This window comes from Scylla paramamosain, chromosome 44 (genome assembly GCF_035594125.1).
Source record: "Scylla paramamosain isolate STU-SP2022 chromosome 44, ASM3559412v1, whole genome shotgun sequence".
Lineage (NCBI taxonomy): Eukaryota > Metazoa > Arthropoda > Malacostraca > Decapoda > Portunidae > Scylla > Scylla paramamosain.
In genome coordinates, this window is record NC_087194.1 from 1,670,015 (window position 1) to 1,687,514 (window position 17,500).

Below are 17,500 nucleotides of genomic sequence, written 5' to 3' on the forward strand. Positions count from 1 at the left end.
TATTATTTTTCTCCTCGTTAGCCTCGTCCTCCACCTCCTTCACCACCACCACCACCACCACTACTACTACTACTACTACTACTACTACTACTACTACTACTACTAGTGTGTTAGCAAAGGAATGTACGTACGGTGAGTGGAATCTAGATCACATTTTGGATCGATAGATAAATGCTAGGTTTTACACGAGGGGCTTGTGCAAATGTTAATGTTGTTTTTTGTTGTTGTTGTTGTTGTTGTTGTTGTTGTTCCTTGCATTTTTCTTACTTCTTCTTCTTTTTCTTTTTCTTCTTCTTCTTCTTCTTCTTCTTCTTTATTATTATTATTATTATTATTATTATTATTATTATTCTCTTTTGGCTGTTTCGTGAGTGAGTTTGTTCTATTTTAACTACTAATTGTCTTGTTGTTGTTGTTTTCCTGTTGTTTCCCCTTCTTTGTATCTCTCCCTTTCCCTTTTCCTCCCCTGTCACCTTCCTGAAACTCCATTTTTCATGCACTTCCTTGAATAAACTACTACGTTAAACTGGGCGCCAAATACCAGTCTTGTCCAGTTCTCTCCCTTGCCTCTTCCTCCATGCCCCCCCCCTCTCCCCTCACCATCCTTGCCAGCCCGCCCACAATTCCATTTTCTTCATCTCTCTATCTCTCTTTCCCTCGATCTTTTACCCTCATCTCGTTTTCTTTAAGATTTTTTAACCCTTTGATTACATTGTGGTACATCTTTCGTTATTTACTAATTACTCTGAGATTACTTAATCGACAGCCACCTCCAGTCTTTTAAACAAGGTTGAAATTGCTAAATCTATTCTTTTTTTTTTTTTATATTATTGCTAACTTTCTTGTAGCTGCTTGTAAAGACTTCATGCATTGCTTCTGTTGCTGTTAAATGTTCCGTATTGCAGTGAAAAAGTTAACCAGTTCCTAATTTTCTCCTAATCGTGACCAAACCATCTAATTTTTCTAATCTCTTCACTTCCGTAACACAATTCTCCTTCTATTCCTCTCCAGTTGAATAGAACCTAACCCTTAAAGACAGGTTCACACTATGCAAGGGTTCCACGGGCACCTCACCCTTGCATAGAACCTGAACTAGATGCGTTGGTTCCGGGGTTCAGGGTTTGAAGTGTCACTAAGTCCCCCGCTGTGCTGACTCAAACGGTTCGGTTCTTGGTTCGTGTTTGGAAGGTCTTTTCTGTCTCTCCTCTCTCACGACTGTTTTCCAAGGTCACATAGAGGAGCTGCCGGGTTCTGAAGAGTGTTTCTCCTGTTCTAATATAGAAATCATGTCAATCTGTCACTAGAACCTTAAAAACACCCTTGAAATTCCGTGCCACTTCATCACCACTGTTTTCAAAGCCCAAGGAGATGACTAGCTGGGTTCTCATGAGTGTTTCTGCTGTAATAAAATAGAAATCTTGTCAATCTGTCACTAGAACTCTAAAAACACCCTTGAAAATGCTTTGCTTCCCCCACCGCGACTGTTTTTCAAGGCCACAGAGAATGGTTAGCCCGGTTCTTAGTGTTTTCCTGTTGTAATGTAGAAATCTTGTTATTTACGTTTTTTAAAGCATTAAGGAGGAGTGAAATTGACAGTATAACAAGCTTTACTTAATTTAACCTAACCAAAACTTACTTAACCCTAACATAACGTAACCTTACCAAACCTAACAGCCTCACCTAACCTAATCTTACCTAACCTAACCCAATGTAACCCTTCCTAACTTAACCTAGTCTAACAATCTAACCATACGTAACTTCATCAAACTTCACACTAATGTAACCTAACTTTACCAAACTTTACCTAAACCTAGCCTAACCTAAACCGAACCTAGCCTAACCTAAACCTAATCTAGCCTAGCCTAACCTTATCTAATCTGCCTTCACGAGAATAGCGTCACTGTGAATTCTTATCTCCGGGTTGCATAATGTGTCATCCGCTTACGTAACTATGAATGGCTGGGCGTTTCTGGCTTCTGATGAAAGGACTGGTGCTGTATTTTGAAACACGGGGCTTTCATAAGGACGAATCACAAAAGGTCATACGGGTCGGGTTCTCGCGCTTGTTTTCTCTATTTTCCCTGAATAAGTGTTAAACTTCCGTTGCAATTATGAAAACGCCCTTGAAAACTCATGTAACTAATGATAAAGGTTGTTTAACTGTCACTACCTTTGTTAAACTATCACTAGAATTATGAAGACTCCAATAACTAACGATAAAGCTTGTCAAACTATCGCTAGCTTTGATAAACTAACACTACAATCACGGAAGTAATCTTGAAAGCTCCAATAACGAACGATAAAGCTTATTAAAGTATCACTAGCCTTGTTAATCTCACTAGAATCATGAAAATGCCCTTAAAAACCCTAATAATTTATTCTAATACTTTTAAACTACCTCTAGAGCTCCTAAACTATCACTAGAATCACGAAAACACCCTTGAAAACCCCAATAACTTTAGTATAGTCCCGTTAAACCACCACTAACCCGATAAACTATCACTGGAACCACGAAAACACGTTAAGAACCTTCAGATTACGAGAGAACGCATTGAGAGGTTCTAGAATGGGCCAGTGGTTCCAGAGGTTCCAACATTCCTCGAACTCTCTTATGATTCATTTGATGCCCTTTAGAAGTCTCGCATTTTCCAGGAAGAGAGTTACTGGTCCGTTCTGGTTTAATATCGATCACTCCTAGCTTCGCCCGCCGCTGCTGTATCATCCCTCGTGTCTATTTCATTAACCACGGGCGTACTCGTAGCAGTAACAAAGGCAGTGACTCACGCTCGGGTTACGTCACTGTTACGCAAAGCAAGGTCTCTCTCTCTCTCTCTCTCTCTCTCTCTCTCTCTCTCTCTCTCTCTCTGAAGGAATGCGTGTTTGTTTTCATCTCCTTTCCTGTATGCTCGTATCAAGAGAGAGAGAGAGAGAGAGAGAGAGAGAGAGAGAGGGAGGGAGAGAGAGAGATCTAGTTTGTTTCAGTTATGCTTTGTTGCGGAATGAATCAGGGTTGAATAATGGAGGAATGTCTGTGTTGTGTATGCGAGTGGAATGTTGTATCTTATCTAAAGAAGCATCAAAGGGTTTGTTTTCTTAGGCTTTGTTGCTTATAGGTAGAGCGAGTGAAAGAATGTGCTTATTTATTAATTTATCTTTGCGTATATGCGTGTTTTGTGTCTATCAATACTCGTGAGAAGGAATTTGGTTCACTTGTAATGTAGTATATAATATTTTTTTTCTTCTGTTTGGTGAGGAGAAAGAGAGAACGGATTGGAGGAGTGTTTGTTTATCTTCATCTGGGAATGCGAGAGGAGTTTTCAGCGTGGGACAGAATGCAGTTTATGTTGTTTGTGTCCACGTTGTGTTATGGAACAGTAGGTAGGGGTGAGTGTCCCTGTCGCCACGCACTAGTCATGCTTACTGCCTCGCTTCTCATGGGCGTGTCATCATTTCTGTAAATTTAGCAGCAAATATTCAGGTGTGCGTCTTGTTCGGATGCTTGATGCGCCTTTCACCGCCAGTAATTACTTCTTTCCCAATCAAAACTAAGATTAAGAGACGTTTTATATTTTATTCAGCTTATATTAAGGGTATTGTATGATAAATAATGCCAGGAAATGGAAGTAATAATGGCGGTTACATGTTGTGTGCAATACGAAGCCGAAGTCACAACATGAGGACGGTGTTTGTTATGGTTAGATGACGCGTCCCGAAACTCTTCCACCGATGACTTGAATCTGTCTTAATACATCAACCATGAACTAAAATCCGAACGAGCGACATGAGCACTGGGTAATTGTATGAGATAATTAACTTCAACTACGTGGCTAAACATTGTTAAAAAGTTCTGTTTGATAGTTTTTCCATGATTTATTTTCATCTACCATAAAGTAAAAATCGGATAAATGATACGGAAGAAAACATAAGAGTAAAATATATACAATCACGACCTTTAGATTTGAGGTTAGGTGTTTTTGAGGAAGTATGTTAATAATCCCACGTGTGTTTACCTTGATCAAAACTATCACGCACACAAACACACATAAAAAAAAATGCAGAAAACAACAAAAATCCAAACAAAGAAAATACGACAAAAAAAAAAAGTCACTACGTTCGAATATACATATCAAACCAGATAAATATTGCTGAAGCTAACTCTCCTTAAAATCCCCCGCTAAGGCTAAATCATCAAGCAGGAACCTCGGACGAGGGAGAGAGAGATGGCGCCAACCACAGTCAGCGTCAAGGCATCAGCTGCTTTTATGTCTTTCCTTTGCTATGAACAACTGCGCGTCGCCAAGGCTCAGGTAACATAATGACACTGTATATCAAACATCCCAGCATCTCCCAGGCATAAAGGGAAAGTTGGTAGGCCCTACTGGGGGACTTGGGAAATAGGGTGTGTGGTGTTAAGCATGGGTGTTGACCGGTTTGTTATTAGTGGGCGGGGGCGTGGTGACAGCTGGCAGGCGTGGGCGTGAGTCAGGTGTGTGGGGCAGGTATGGGCGTGATTCAGGTATGTGTAGGTAGTGTTTTGATGGTGAGGTTGTGTCCAGAAGCAGAATCCCCTTGCATGCCAAAATTTTCCTTATTTTTGGTTGGTGGGTGAAGAAGAATATGGAAATTTTGTTCATCGGTAATTTTTTCTAGAGTCCTTTCCCTTCTTTATTACTGTTCTAGTCTCTTCTCCATTCTTTTGCATGTATATACCTTTAGATGCACCAACAACGTAAATATAAGTAGTTTTCAAAGGTTTGTACAGTTCAAAGATTGGAAGAAAATAGATTAGTCACAAGGCAGGGAAAGGACTTATGAAAAATACTCAAGTTTCGAGATAACAATGTTTACTTTCATTTTATTGTGTGTTTTCATTAATTCTGATTTACACAATGAGAATATCAGCTGTGAAATTGAATAACAGAATTAATATAAGCAGACTAGACAAGACCTAACTCACTAAGTAGCTGGTGTGGTTTTGCAGGAGGGGGTTTCTGCTGGGTCGAGTGGACAGTCACGTCCAGCCAGCACATCAGTGACTCACAGATCTGCAATGAGATGACACAGACAGTTATTAGTAAGTCACAAGTGTGTGTGTATGGTAGTTATTCGGTAAACTGCATCATCCGAATGTTTACTTAAATTTTACTTATTTCATGTTTTTGTTTTCCATTCTAAGTGTGTTGCCTTTTTGAATCAGATCATTAAGTTTTGAAGTAATGGGAATAGCAAATGTTGAATGATGGGAGTGTCTAGTTGAGCCTTCCAGTGCTGTATACAATAAAATCATTGTATTTAAAGCACTGTGCAAGATGTCTACAGGAATTACAGTAAAGAAAACAGCAATTAGAACAGATTTTCCAGTTCCCCTGCAAGTACAGTGTTTAAAGATAAACTAGAACGAAAAAAAAACAAAAGCCTCTTGGTAGTTTGTGATAAAGGAGCAGTGAGTCGTGTAGCAGTGAGTCGTGTAGCAGTGAAAGAGTTGAGGTGTTAATGCAGTTATGTTTAGTCTGACTGTAGAAGAAGACTTGACTCTTTGGTTACCGAGAGACAGACACTTGAGGGCAAATTACACTAGTTTTGATAAATTCTTCCACTTGTCCTTTTATAATTAAGTCTGCTCTTATTCCTCCTTCTCTCTCTTCCTCCACCTCCTCCCCCTCCTCCTACAGCTCTGTCCTCCTTCCTGCCGTGCACGAGGCTTGGGGATTTTCTACAGCGGTGCCGGCAGACTTGACATGGCCAAGCTGAAGCATTACCTGGGCAGCCACTACACGGTGCGTGACGATTTGTAGGATTGGACAGCCTTTAAATAGGATTGGAAAGCATTTAATGAGATCGGAAACGCTTTTAATGGGATCCGCAAAGGTATTTATGGGATCAGAAAGCATTTAATGGAATCAGAAAGGTTTTAATTGCATCATAAAGGTCGTAATGGGGTCAGGCAGCTCACTCAGTCACTCACGCCAACAGGAACTGGTCGGATGGTACAGGAATCGCAGCAGTGGAAGAGACACAGTATACCTCCGGGAAAGACTGGTTCACCAACAGCTGACGGAGGGCCGTGACACATGCTGGGGGTCACTTCATCCTGGCCATCTTCACCTCCCCCCTTGTGGCACCCTCTGGCACCCTCGACTGTGCCCACAGGTTCCTTATGGTTTCAGAATGGGTAGGTGGTGGTGGTGGTGTTTGTTGTTGTTGTTGTTGTTGTTGTTGTTGTTGTTGTTATTGTTGTTGTTGCTAATATTGTCTTGTGCTCTCTCTCTCTCTCTCTCTCTCTCTCTCTCTCTCTCTCTCTCTCTCTCTCTCTCTCTCATCTCTCTCTCTCTCTCTCTCTCTCTCTCTCTCTCTCTCCTCTCTCTCTCTCTCTCCTCTCCTACTCTCTCTCTCTCTCTCTCTCTCTCCCCCCACAGCAAACTGGAGGGGGTGTCGCTGGAGATAGTCAACATAGGGGGACACCTCCACTCAGGATTATGTGCTCACCCCGTCCCTGACAGCATCCCCCGCGGTGCAGGATGTGGCCTGCCCGCCTCTCGTGAGTGTGTTCGTGTGTGTGTGTATGTGTGTGTGTGTGTGTGTGTGTGCGTGTGTGTGTTTGTGTATTTATTTTTCTTAGGGCAGTTTTCTCAAAGTTATATTATTAAATTTATGTCTACTTTAACAGGCTGTGTTTGTGTGTGTGTGCGTGTGTGTGTGAGAGAAGTTGTATTTTTCATCCATCCACTGATCTGTCCCTGCAGCGGAGAGCCGGGGGTGGCAGAGGTGGAGGACCTGCACCAGGAACTGCAGAAGAAGTTACAGGAGGTGTTGCCGTGTCTGGCGGAGGCGTTGAGGGAGCAGGCGGAGGTGATGAAGCGGGTGGAGGCACTGCGGAGACACTGCCACCAGAACAAGACTGCTGTGGGTGAGGGCTGGGGCTGGATTGGGGCTGGATTGGGCTGAATTGGGCTGGATTTGGCTTGGCTAAACTTTTATTTATTTGTTTATTTTTGTAAGAGGTAATGTCTAAGAGAATGAAAGAGGGAAAAAAACAGGAAAAAGATCCATTCAGGTGCTGGTCATTACAGATAAGTGGTTAGGTTTTGTAATGAAAGGTGTATTTGTGGTTGTAGATCGGCTCCCATTAATAAGTTTGTGATGAGTGAGACTGTTAGTGGTGTTCTGGTAATTTAACAGGCTGCAGTGGAAGTTACTGGGGTTTTTCAAGGGTGTTTTCATGGTTCTGATAGTTTAACAGGCTGCAGTGGAAGTTACTGGGGTTTTCAAGGATGTTTTCATGGTTCTGATAGTTTAACAGGCTGCAGTGGAAGTTACTCGGGGTTTTCAAAGGTGTTTTCATGGTTCTGATAGTTTAACAGGCTGCAGTGGAAGTTATTAGAGTTCTGAAGAGTCTGAGTGAAATAAACATAGCTACTTATTACATTCTTTACTAATTCCCTCTTTCCTTCCAGACTTCTGTCCTGGGGAGGAAGTGAAGGAAGGAGAAGAGGAAAACAAAGGAGAAGACAACAGCGAAGGAAGGCAAACAGAAAATAAAATCGACCTTGATAAACTTTCAGGAAGAGGAAGAGGAAGATGTGGAGGTGGTGGACAAGGAAGAGGAGGTGATGGAAGTGGATCAGGTGGAGGAGGGAAGAAGATGTAGTGGAGTTAATTGAAGATAGACCAGTGACGTATCCTCCCTCCTCCTCCTCCTCCTCCTCCACACCCTCCACACCAAGAGGAAGAGGAAGAAACATGGGAAGAAGAGGAAGAGGAAGAGGAAGGCAGGAAAACAGCCCAGATTTCTTCAGTTTTGTCAACGTGGAGATGGAAAAAGAAGGAATATTGGCGCGATCGTCTCCACACTCTTCTCCACCTCGTTCATCTCCCCTCGCGCTCATCTCCTCGTTACTCCCCCCATCAGGTCACCTCTCGTTAAGCCCTCCCCCTCCTCCTCCTCCTCCTCCTCCTCCTCCTTCCCCCGTCAAGGGTCACAATAGGTTACCAGCCTCCACAGGGGGCACGTGGGGGGAAGAGAAGGGCTGTTGGGGGGTGTCAGGGGGGTTAGGGACCTCTCACTCCCCCTCCCCTTCCCCCTCCTCTGTCTCCAGGAGGGGCAGGGGCAGCAGGGCAAGGGGGGGAAGGTCAGGTCGGGGAGTGGTAGATGTTGAGTGATGGGTGATAGGTATGGGTCTCTCTCTCTCTCTCTCTCTCTCTCTCTCTCTCTCTCTCTCTCTCTCTCTCTCTCTCTCTCTCTCTCTCTCTCTCATCTCTCTCTCTCTCTCTCTCTCTCTCTCTCTCTCTCTCTCTCTCTCTCTCTCTCTCTCTCTCTCTCTCTCTCTCTCTGTTATTCATATTTTAGAATGCAGAAGGTAAAAATGATTATCTTCTCTTCCTCCTCCTCCTCCTCCTCTCTTCTTCCCATTTCTCGTTTTTTCTAAAGAAAGAAAGGCAGGAAGATGAGAGAGAGAGAGAGAGAGAGAGAGGAGAGAGAGAGAGAGAGAGAGAGAGAGAGAGAGAGAGAGAGAGAGAGAGAGATGCCTAATCACTATAATGCTTAATTTATATCCTTGCATACGTGCCTTAGAGAGAGAGAGAGAGAGAGGAGAGAGAGGAGAGAGAGAGAGAGATTCACCTCAGACAGCACCTTAGAAGATAATAGATTAAAAAAGCCTCTCTCATATCACTTAGTTTTAGAATTTAAAGAGCAACAAGTCTTTATATTTAAGTCAACTGAATGAGGGTAAAAATACTCGCCTTTTCAATTTATAAAACGTTTGCAGTAAAAAATATATATGCTACTTTAATATATATACTTAAATATACAGTAGAATAGAAGGGTTTTTGAAAATATATATATATGTACGTTAGTTTCCGCATTTTTTTATTTATTTATTTTTTTTGACAATTTTCTGAAGCTCGGATTAATTTTTTTGGTTTTTCTTTTATTATTATTATTATTATTATTATTTATTATTATTATTATTAGTTTGTGATGTGGCAAAGACTTATGTACGTGTGTTTGTGTGTTTGTGTATGGCTTGATTTGTACACTGCTCGTCTGGAAGGGTCACAGAAACGAGGTGATTTGGTCGTTTGTGCCGAGACGAGTGCTGTTCTGTGGCTGTTAATTGTGTAGTGAAGATCCTGATGCGTTAAGGTCGGATGTAAATGAAAATTCGTACTTGTTGCTTGTTTTTTGGAGAGGTCATAGAAACGAGGTGATTCGGTCGTTTCTGCAGAGACGAGTGCTGTTATGTGGTTGTTAACTGTGTAGTGGAGATCTTTATGTGTTAAGTTCGGAGGTAAATGGAGGGAAATTTTTACTCATTGCTTGTTTTGGAAAGGTCACAGAAACGAAGTGATTCAATTGTTTGTACCGAGACGAGTGCTGTTCTGCGGTTTTTAGTTGTGTAGTGAAGATCTTTATGTGTTAAGTTTGCAGGTAAACAGGCGCAAATTTGTAATTGTTGCTTGTTTTGGAAAGGTCATAGAAACGAGGTGATTTGGCTGTTTGTACCAAGACGAGTGCTGTTCTGCGGCTGTTAATTGTGTAGTGAAGATCTGTACTTGTTAATGACTTGGCTGATTTTGTTCATGTGACAGATAAGAATTAGTGAGGAAAGCAATGAGATGACTGAGTGAATTGGGGTAGTGAAGATCTGTGAGAGAAGAGAAATTGAAATGACTGAGTGAGCTGAGGTAGTGAAGATCTGCGAGAGGAAGGAAAGTAAGAGTGAGTTGAGATAGTGAAGATGTGTGAGAGGAAGGCAAGTGAGTGAATTGAGGTAATGAAGATGTGCAAGAGGAAGGAAAGTAAGATGAATGAGTGAATTGAGGTAGCGAAGATCTGTGAGAGCAAGGAGTGTGCTGTAGTGAGGTAGTGAAGATGTGCAAGAGGAAGGAGTGTGCTGTAGTGAGGTAGTGAAGATGTGCGAGGAGGAAGGAGCGTGCTGTAGTGAGGTAGTGAAGATGTGCGAGAGGAAGGAGTGTGCTGTAGTGAGGGTGTGCAACTAATCCTTTCACTGCAACAACACGATTAGCAGTAGCAGAAACAGTGCACAAAATCTTTTATAAATCCCTACAAGGAAGTTAGCTACAAAAAAGAACATATTTTGTAACTTCTGCCCAATTTGGAGATTCATTATGGCTGCCGAACAAGTAAAGGTGTGTAGGAGTAATTAGGGGAAGGTGCACCAGGTAAAGGTTACATTGGATTAATAATGAAAAAGTGAAGACAGTAAGTACTACAGTAATAGTGAAGATAAGCTGAAGACAATGTGATATGCCTGTCTAGAATTGAGTGTAGGGGGCAAGAGAGGGATTAACCACGGTATTGGAGGGGTTTACTCATTCACAATTTCACTATGTCTCTTCTGGTTCATTAATCACTGAGACATCAAATCTTCTATAGCCTCAATGTTATACTGGTAAAACCTATTCTTTTAATCAATTTTTTTTAATCTACATCATTACTTCATTTGTTATATTTTCCTTTCTTTCTCTCTCATTTCCATTTATATCCTTGCAAACTAGAACATTTTTCATTCATAAACAAATTTTTCAGTCTTATTTTGTGTTTGTGTCCGTAAATATTTCTCTAAGTTAAGGAATGACAAGATTAAACCTATTCTCTTTTTTTTTTCCATGATATCCTTACAAACTACAACATTTTTTCATTCTTAAACAAATTTTTCAGTCTTATTTTGTGTTCGTGTCTTAAATATTTCTCTAACTTAAGGAACGACAAGAGTAACCTATTCTCTCCCTTTTTCCTTTATATCCTTACAAACTACGACATTTTTCAGTCTTATTTTGTGCTCGTGTCTTGAATATTTCTCTAACTTAAGGAACGACAAGAGTAACCTATTCTCTCCCCTTTTTCCTTTATATCCTTACAAACTACGACATTTTTCAGTCTTATTTTGTGCTCGTGTCTTAAATATTTCTCTAACTTAAGGAACGACAAGAGTAACCTATTTTCTCCCCATTTTCCATTATATCTGCAAACAGTTTCTTTACAATACTCAATGTGAAGCAAAGTCTGGCCAGCACAGTGAAAAGAATGACTCGTGTATGTACGTAAACTTGTGTAAACTCGTTATTATTAAGTTTCGAGGCCATCTGGAATGTGTTGGCATGTATTTTTTTATGTTTTTGCGTTGTACTGTGATATTTCCCTGTGTTTCCGGCTCAATTTTGGTTTAATTTACGTTAGTTTCCGTTCAGCAAGACCTCCATGTTATATTGGCAGCCCTGTCACCCTTCTGGCCTTTAAAATCAGAGCAAAAAATGAACCCCTTAAAAATTAGTTTTCCACTTTGCCTAGGGGATAGATGCCTTTAATTTACACCCACATGGAAAAGTGACAGGGAGAAGAGAGGGCGAGGCAACATGGAGGGTCTTTCTGAGTTTAATGATCATTTCAAGGCATTTTCACGACTCCAGTGGTAGATTCTGGTGAGTTTGACAAAGTTTCTATTGCCGATTGTAAAGTTTCAAGTGTATACCTCTGCGTGTTGTGAAGCTGTGGTTGATAGCTGTAGTGGAGATGACTCGAGGTGTTTTATATGCAGTGGTGGTGTAGTAAGGTTATTCCATGTGTTTTATGTGTACTGGTGGTGTGGCAAGGGTTATTTCAGGTGTGTGGTGATGGTGTGTGTCACGAGTGTTTCAGGTGTGTTTGCGTGTACTGGTGATGTGACAAAGGTCTATACAACACCAGGTATCTACAACACACTCGTAAGGTGACGCAACACCACAGCGGCTCTCAGAACTATTGGTGTTGAGACTAGAGCAGAGGTTCTCGAGGCGTGTGGTGATGACTAGGGCGGGTCAACATGGCCATGGTGTTGACAAGCCCACCATTCAGTTTCAAATTAAGATAAACGATTGGTTATTAATTTCACCATTTATTCATTATGCAAGGAATTTTTTGGCCGTTTTTAAGTTAATGGTGTTACTTGGGGATCTTAAATTTAACATGTACTGGTTAAGATACGTGCTGCCGTGTGTGTGGCCGGGTTGAGCGTATGTCCCATCCTAGTCTTGAGATACGGATGACTCGTGGCTCGGCTCTCGCACTGTAAGCCGTATTAATTGAAAGAAGACAGGGAGCAAGTGACAGCAGGGTGAAATAAACCTGATCACTTACTGTTTTTCATGGTGTTCAATTTAGATTTATGGAAGAATGCTGTATAATTTGACTGTTCCTGTAAAATGGATGAATTCAATAGGAAGCAGGAAAAAAAAGTGCCACTCATCCACTGTATATCTCAAACTGATGCAGATTACTTTATACTTCAATTTTATTCACTTCATCCTTGCAGAAAATTTAAACGCCATACAATATTATATAACTCGTTGATCCATGGCCTGATGTCAAAAACCACACCTCAAAGGAACGGGAATTGGGCTGTTAATTCTAGAGGTGGTTTATCAAGTTACTGTGAATTTTTAACACCCCTGGAAGCGTGAGTCATTGCTTGGGGGAGTGGCGGGGCGGGAGTTGGGGGTGGGGAGGAGAGAGGGTGAATAGAACCATCTTGCCTTAATTGCTGTTTGTGGTTATTGACGTAGTACTAGTTTGGTTTTGCTTTCAGTTCATTTGGGCGCCCAGTATCACGTTAATCTTTTATCTGTTATCCTGATCTTTATTTATTTAGAAGGCTCCAGTCCATCTTATTTTAGGTTTACTCTCTATTAAGTTAATTCTGTGTTGATCATCTTTGTTTTCATTTGTTTACAAGGTTCTACTTCATCTCATTTTAATTTTGTTCCTACTATCAATTTAATTTGTATTTGTTTACAAGGCATTTCATCTCTAAATTTCCCCTTTAATTTACACTTTCAAAATACTGTACTCCTTTATTTAATTCTACAATGATACCTTTTTTTTTCTTTTCTTGTAATCGCGGTAAAAAAAAATATATATGAAACCTAATTACACACACTACAGTCATATCCTGTTGTAATCAATTATAATTTTCGTATTGTAGTGAAAATTTTGTAAGATTCATATAATTTTTTTTCTTTTTCTTTTTTTTTTCATTCACCACAGTTATTACTCTGATTGGTGGCTGTAATATAAGTACCGGGGTTGTGTGGTAGTGAATGAGCTGAATAGAATGTTATTTTAGCTTGTATTATTCATGTATTGTTTGTTTACGTTTGTTGTGGTAGGTAAGTCTCTCTCTCTCTCTCTCTCTCTCTCTCTCTCTCTCTCTCTCTCTCTCTCTCTCTCTCTCTCTCTGAAGTGTACGGTTTCACTTAAAAGACACTTAAATATGTAATTACTTTTATTCCTTTCAGCATACCAGTATTATTTGATTACTTATTATCTTTATACTTAAAACTCTCTCTCTCTCTCTCTCTCTCTCTCTCTCTCTCTCTCTCTCTCTCTCTCTCTCTCTCTCTCTCTCTCTCTCTCTCTCTCTCTCTCTCTCTCTCTCTCAGTAATCAGCACCCGCTAGTCAGTTCATGTATTTTTTTTTCTTTTTTCTTATGCAGTGTTACCAATGTGAAAAATCAAACTGAGCAAATTATCTCAAAATGTCGAGATTATATCATTGTTTTGTCCTACGTTTCCATCACTTGTTTTGATGCTACATTCTAGATTTGTAATTTTGGGAAGACATATTTAGGCTCAAGGAGTTTTGTAATGGTGTGAAATAAAGGAATTGTCAGAAGCATAGCGGGGGGCGGGGGGAAGAGGAAGAGGCAAAAAGTGTGAAATGTCGAGATGGTGTAATTTTCTTTATTATTTTGTGGGTAACATTTATATTTTTAGTTTAATAAAGATAAAAAAATTCATCCTTACTGAGACTAATAATAGCATGAAGTAAAGTACCAGGGGGAAAAAAAGTCAAAATCTGTCAAAACATTTTCCTTAGGCACCATGTATAACTCTCTTAAGACATGCATCTATATATTTGTAATTTTCATAAATAAAAAGAATCACACAAACCACGGAAGTTGAGAAATAAACATGAAAAGATAAAAAAAATAAAATAAGTGTCAGAATTTTTTGCCGAGGATACCGTGCCATGTATGGCGCTCATAACATGGACAATTATACAGTTGTAATCATAAAAAAAAAAAATCTTACAAACAAACCAACGAAGTTATGAAATGAAGTGACACGAAACGAAAAAAAAAAAATCAAAACATTTTTCTTAATCACCATATACAGCTTTCCTGACACCAAAATTCAAACATTTATAATTTTCACGAATAAAAACCACCATAAAACACTAAAACCACACTAGGACAAGACAAACCAAAAAGTGTCAAAAAAATACACGCAAACCCGAACGCCAGTATCCAACATGGCGTCTGTTCGGTGCCGCCTGTAGCTGCCGTCTCGTCTGAAAAGGGCACTAAGCCGTGAATGATTGGCGCTAGTTCAGTGTTTCTAGTGTGTGGGTGTAAGTGAGTGGCGGAGGGGTGATGGCGGAGGGTGGTGATGCCCCTATAGAGGACGTGAAGCGGGCAGAAGATGTGGTGAAGGTGGCCATGGCTGATAATCTGAAGTTTGCTGTCCTAATTGGCCTGATCGAGGTGGGCCAGGTGTCCAACAAGGAGGTGGTCAACACAGTGCTTCAGCTGGTGAGTGGAGGGCCAGTGATGCCGCCCTGGCCTTGTTTGGCGGCAGGCTTGTTAGGTTAGGGTAGTTAGGTTGGCAGAAGTAATGATTGTTTAGTGTAATTTGATTTGTTATGTTTTTATGCTTTTTTATCGTTGTTTTGCATTGTTTTCCTGTTTTATTTGGTGTGTAGTTGTTAGTTACATAGTTAGGTTGTTAGAGGTAGTGGTTGTTAAGTGCGTGGTTGGGTTTGTTAAGTTTTCATATTTTTGTCGTTTTTTTTTTTTTTTGTTTATTTTCTTGTGTAGTTGTTAATCACCGGTTTAGGTTGTTAGAGCCAGTGGTTGTTCAGGAGGTAGTTGAAATTGTTAATCTTTCACCTTTTTCACTTCTTTCCTCTTTAATTTCACTGTAGTTTAAATATTTCATAATTACTAAGTCAGATTGTTACAGGCAAGGGTTGTGTGTGTGTGTGTGTGTGTGTGTGTGTGTGTGTGGCTGTGCTTGTTAACATCCCATCTATTTCACTGTGCTTTCATTTTCCTGTGGTTAAATCGACATAACTGTTAATTAAATAGTTTGTTAGTAATCCACCAATCCCTGTCTGGGGTGAGGGTCGTTAGGTCGTTCAGGGTAAGGGTGTGTGTTGTGTCTGGTGGTTAATAATCTTCATGTTTCTCTGTTCTTGTTTAATTACCATGTGCTCGTTAATTATCAAGTTATTTATCTGTTTGTTTGGGTCGTTATAGTCAAGATGTTTACTGTGAGAATCTTATTGGTCTAATTCACTCTTCTTCAATTTTTCCTATGTTCCTCTTTATTATCTATTTTTCTGTTATCTTTTTTTTAGTGTTTGCGTTGCTAAATTTTCCTCTTCTTCAATATTTTCTTGGTGTTTTAATCATCCACCTGTTAATTACCTAGTTTTCCTTGTTCAGGGTCAAGGGTCATTTGTCACGGCCTTGTTTGCCAATAACCTGTTACTTTTATTATTATTATTATTATTATTAGTGTTCTTGTTATTTGTATTCATTTATTTATTTATTTACTTATTTATTTATTTATTTATTTTTTTTCCCATTGTCCTAGTACCTGTTTATAATTTACATTTTTCCTACTTTTACTTGTTTTTTCCTATTTTCCCACTTGTATGTTAATCGATCTTCGGAAACACTCGGCCCTCTTAGTACGACTGTTTTCCGATGCCACAGAGAAAACTAGCAGGGTTCTCAAGAGTGTTTCTCCTGTTAATAATGTAGAAATCTTGTTAATCTGCCACTGGAACCATAAAAACACCATTAAAAACACTTGTAACCTCATCATGTCTATTTAAAAAAGCTCACAGAAATGACTAGCAGGGTTCTCAAGAGTGTTTCTGCTGTTAATAATGTAGAAATCTTGTTAATCTGCCACTGGAACCATAAAAATCCCATTAGAAACCCTTGTCACTTCACTGCAACCGTTACTGCATTGTTGAAAGCCCACAGAGATGACTAGCAGGGTTACCAAGAGTGTTTCTCCTGTTAATAATGTAGAAATCTTGTTAATCTGTCACGGGAACTGTAAAAACACCCTTAAAAATATGTGTCACTTTAACTACAGGTTTTTTTTTTTTTTGAGTGTTGTGGAGATGTTGCCAGTGTTCAGAATTTCCTTCTTAACCTAACCTAACTTAACCTTACCTAACTGTACTGTATCTAACCTAACCTAACCTTGCCTTGCTTTGCCTTGCCTTGCCTTGCCTTGCCTTGCCTTGCCTTGCCTTGCCTTACCTTAGTGAACTAAACCTAACCTAACCTAATCTTATCTAACCTAACCTAACCTAACTTAATGTAACCTAACTTAACCTAACCTTGCTTAACCTAACCTAACTTAACCTAACCAAACAAAACCTAATCTAACCTCACCAAACCTAACCTAACCTAACCTAACCTAACCAAACCTAACCTAACCTAACCTAACTTAACCTAACCTAACCAAACCTAACCTAACCTAACCTAACTTAAACTAACCTAACCTAACCTAACCTAACCAAACCTAACCTAACCTAACCTAACTTAACCAAACCTAACCTAAACTAGTCTAACCTAACCTAACTTAACCAAACCTAACCTAACCTAACATAACCTAACCAAACCTAACCTAACCTAACCTAACCTAACTTAACCTAATCTAACCTAACCTAACCTAACCACTAACACAAACATGCCAAAATAATGAAGTAGCAAATTACTTATATACAACAAAATAAGTAAATTGCAGAATACTATAGGCGCCGTAAATATGGGTAAATTGCTTATAGATGCCGAAACTGTTGAGTAGATTGTTAAATAGTTGTTGTTGTTTGTTGTTTATTTGTTATTGTTGTTGTTGTTGTTGTTGTTGTATGAGATTTTCCTCTTCTTCCTCCTCTTTATTCCTCCTCTTCCTCCTCTTTTTTCCTCCAATGCTGAAATTTTATAGAGACCAAAATAAATAAGCAACAAAGTGTTTATTATTATTGTTATCATGTTAGATTTTCCTGCTTTCCTCCTTTTTTTCCCTCGTCTTTTTACTCCTCTTCCTCTTCCTCTCCGTCCTCCCCTCTCCGTCCTCTTCTTCCTTCTCCTTGAATAAACCAGGCAGCAAAACAAAACAAAAAAAGAAAAAAAAAGAAATTAATAAAAGAACAGATGAATGGAAAGGGGAAAAAGAGGGAAAAAAAGAAGAATAAAGAACAGGAGGATAATGATGACTCATAATTAAGAAAGCAGTTTACCTGTTTGGGTTAATTAGTGCTGTTTACCTGAGTGTTTCCTCTAATTAGAGCTAAACAGGTGCGTGTATTGTTCACCTGTTCACCTTGCTTGACCTAACGACATAACCTAAGCCGACCTTAACCCAACTTAAGCTACCCTAATGTAGCCTAACTTAACCTGACCTAACCTAACC

At 39.8% G+C, this 17,500-nt stretch overlaps 2 protein-coding genes and 1 long non-coding RNA gene across 5 annotated transcripts in view; all 3 read left to right on the forward strand.

Moving 5' to 3' along the window:
- Positions 1-4,954: 4,954 nt before the first annotated feature.
- On the forward strand, positions 4,955-6,230 carry LOC135093983 (uncharacterized). The gene is made up of 3 exons (XR_010263533.1): positions 4,955-5,074; positions 5,673-5,777; positions 5,974-6,230. It is a non-coding gene; the product is annotated as an uncharacterized LOC135093983 (long non-coding RNA).
- A 165-nt stretch (positions 6,231-6,395) lies between these two features.
- LOC135093984 (keratin, type II cytoskeletal 1-like) lies at positions 6,396-7,729 on the forward strand. Its single transcript, XM_063993671.1, has 3 exons — positions 6,396-6,538; positions 6,744-6,907; positions 7,455-7,729. The coding sequence occupies exons 1-3, from the start codon at positions 6,519-6,521 to the stop codon at positions 7,646-7,648; spliced, it is 378 nt and encodes a 125-aa protein (XP_063849741.1). The 5' UTR covers positions 6,396-6,518; the 3' UTR covers positions 7,649-7,729.
- Positions 7,730-8,605: 876 nt separating this feature from the next.
- The window catches only part of LOC135094173 (neurobeachin-like), a 135,264-nt gene continuing 126,369 nt past the window's right edge, over positions 8,606-17,500 (forward strand). The window contains exon 1 of one of the 3 annotated variants that reach the window (XR_010263652.1): positions 8,606-14,592. Coding sequence is in view for 2 of the 3 variants with exons in the window: in XM_063994019.1 (XP_063850089.1) it covers positions 14,434-14,592 (159 nt within the window). In the remaining variant the exon portion in view is untranslated. The remainder of the gene's footprint in view (positions 14,593-17,500) is intronic. The other 2 variants (XM_063994019.1, XM_063994020.1) reach the window with 2 other exon arrangements.

Excerpts from the sequence above, each read along its gene's own strand:
- LOC135093984 (XM_063993671.1), top strand. The coding sequence starts at position 6,519 with ATGTGGCCTGCCCGCCTCTC. Across the intron at positions 6,539-6,743 it reads ATGTGGCCTGCCCGCCTCTC|CGGAGAGCCGGGGGTGGCAG; the intron begins GTGAGTGTGTTC and ends CTGTCCCTGCAG. Across the intron at positions 6,908-7,454 it reads CCAGAACAAGACTGCTGTGG|ACTTCTGTCCTGGGGAGGAA; the intron begins GTGAGGGCTGGG and ends CTTTCCTTCCAG.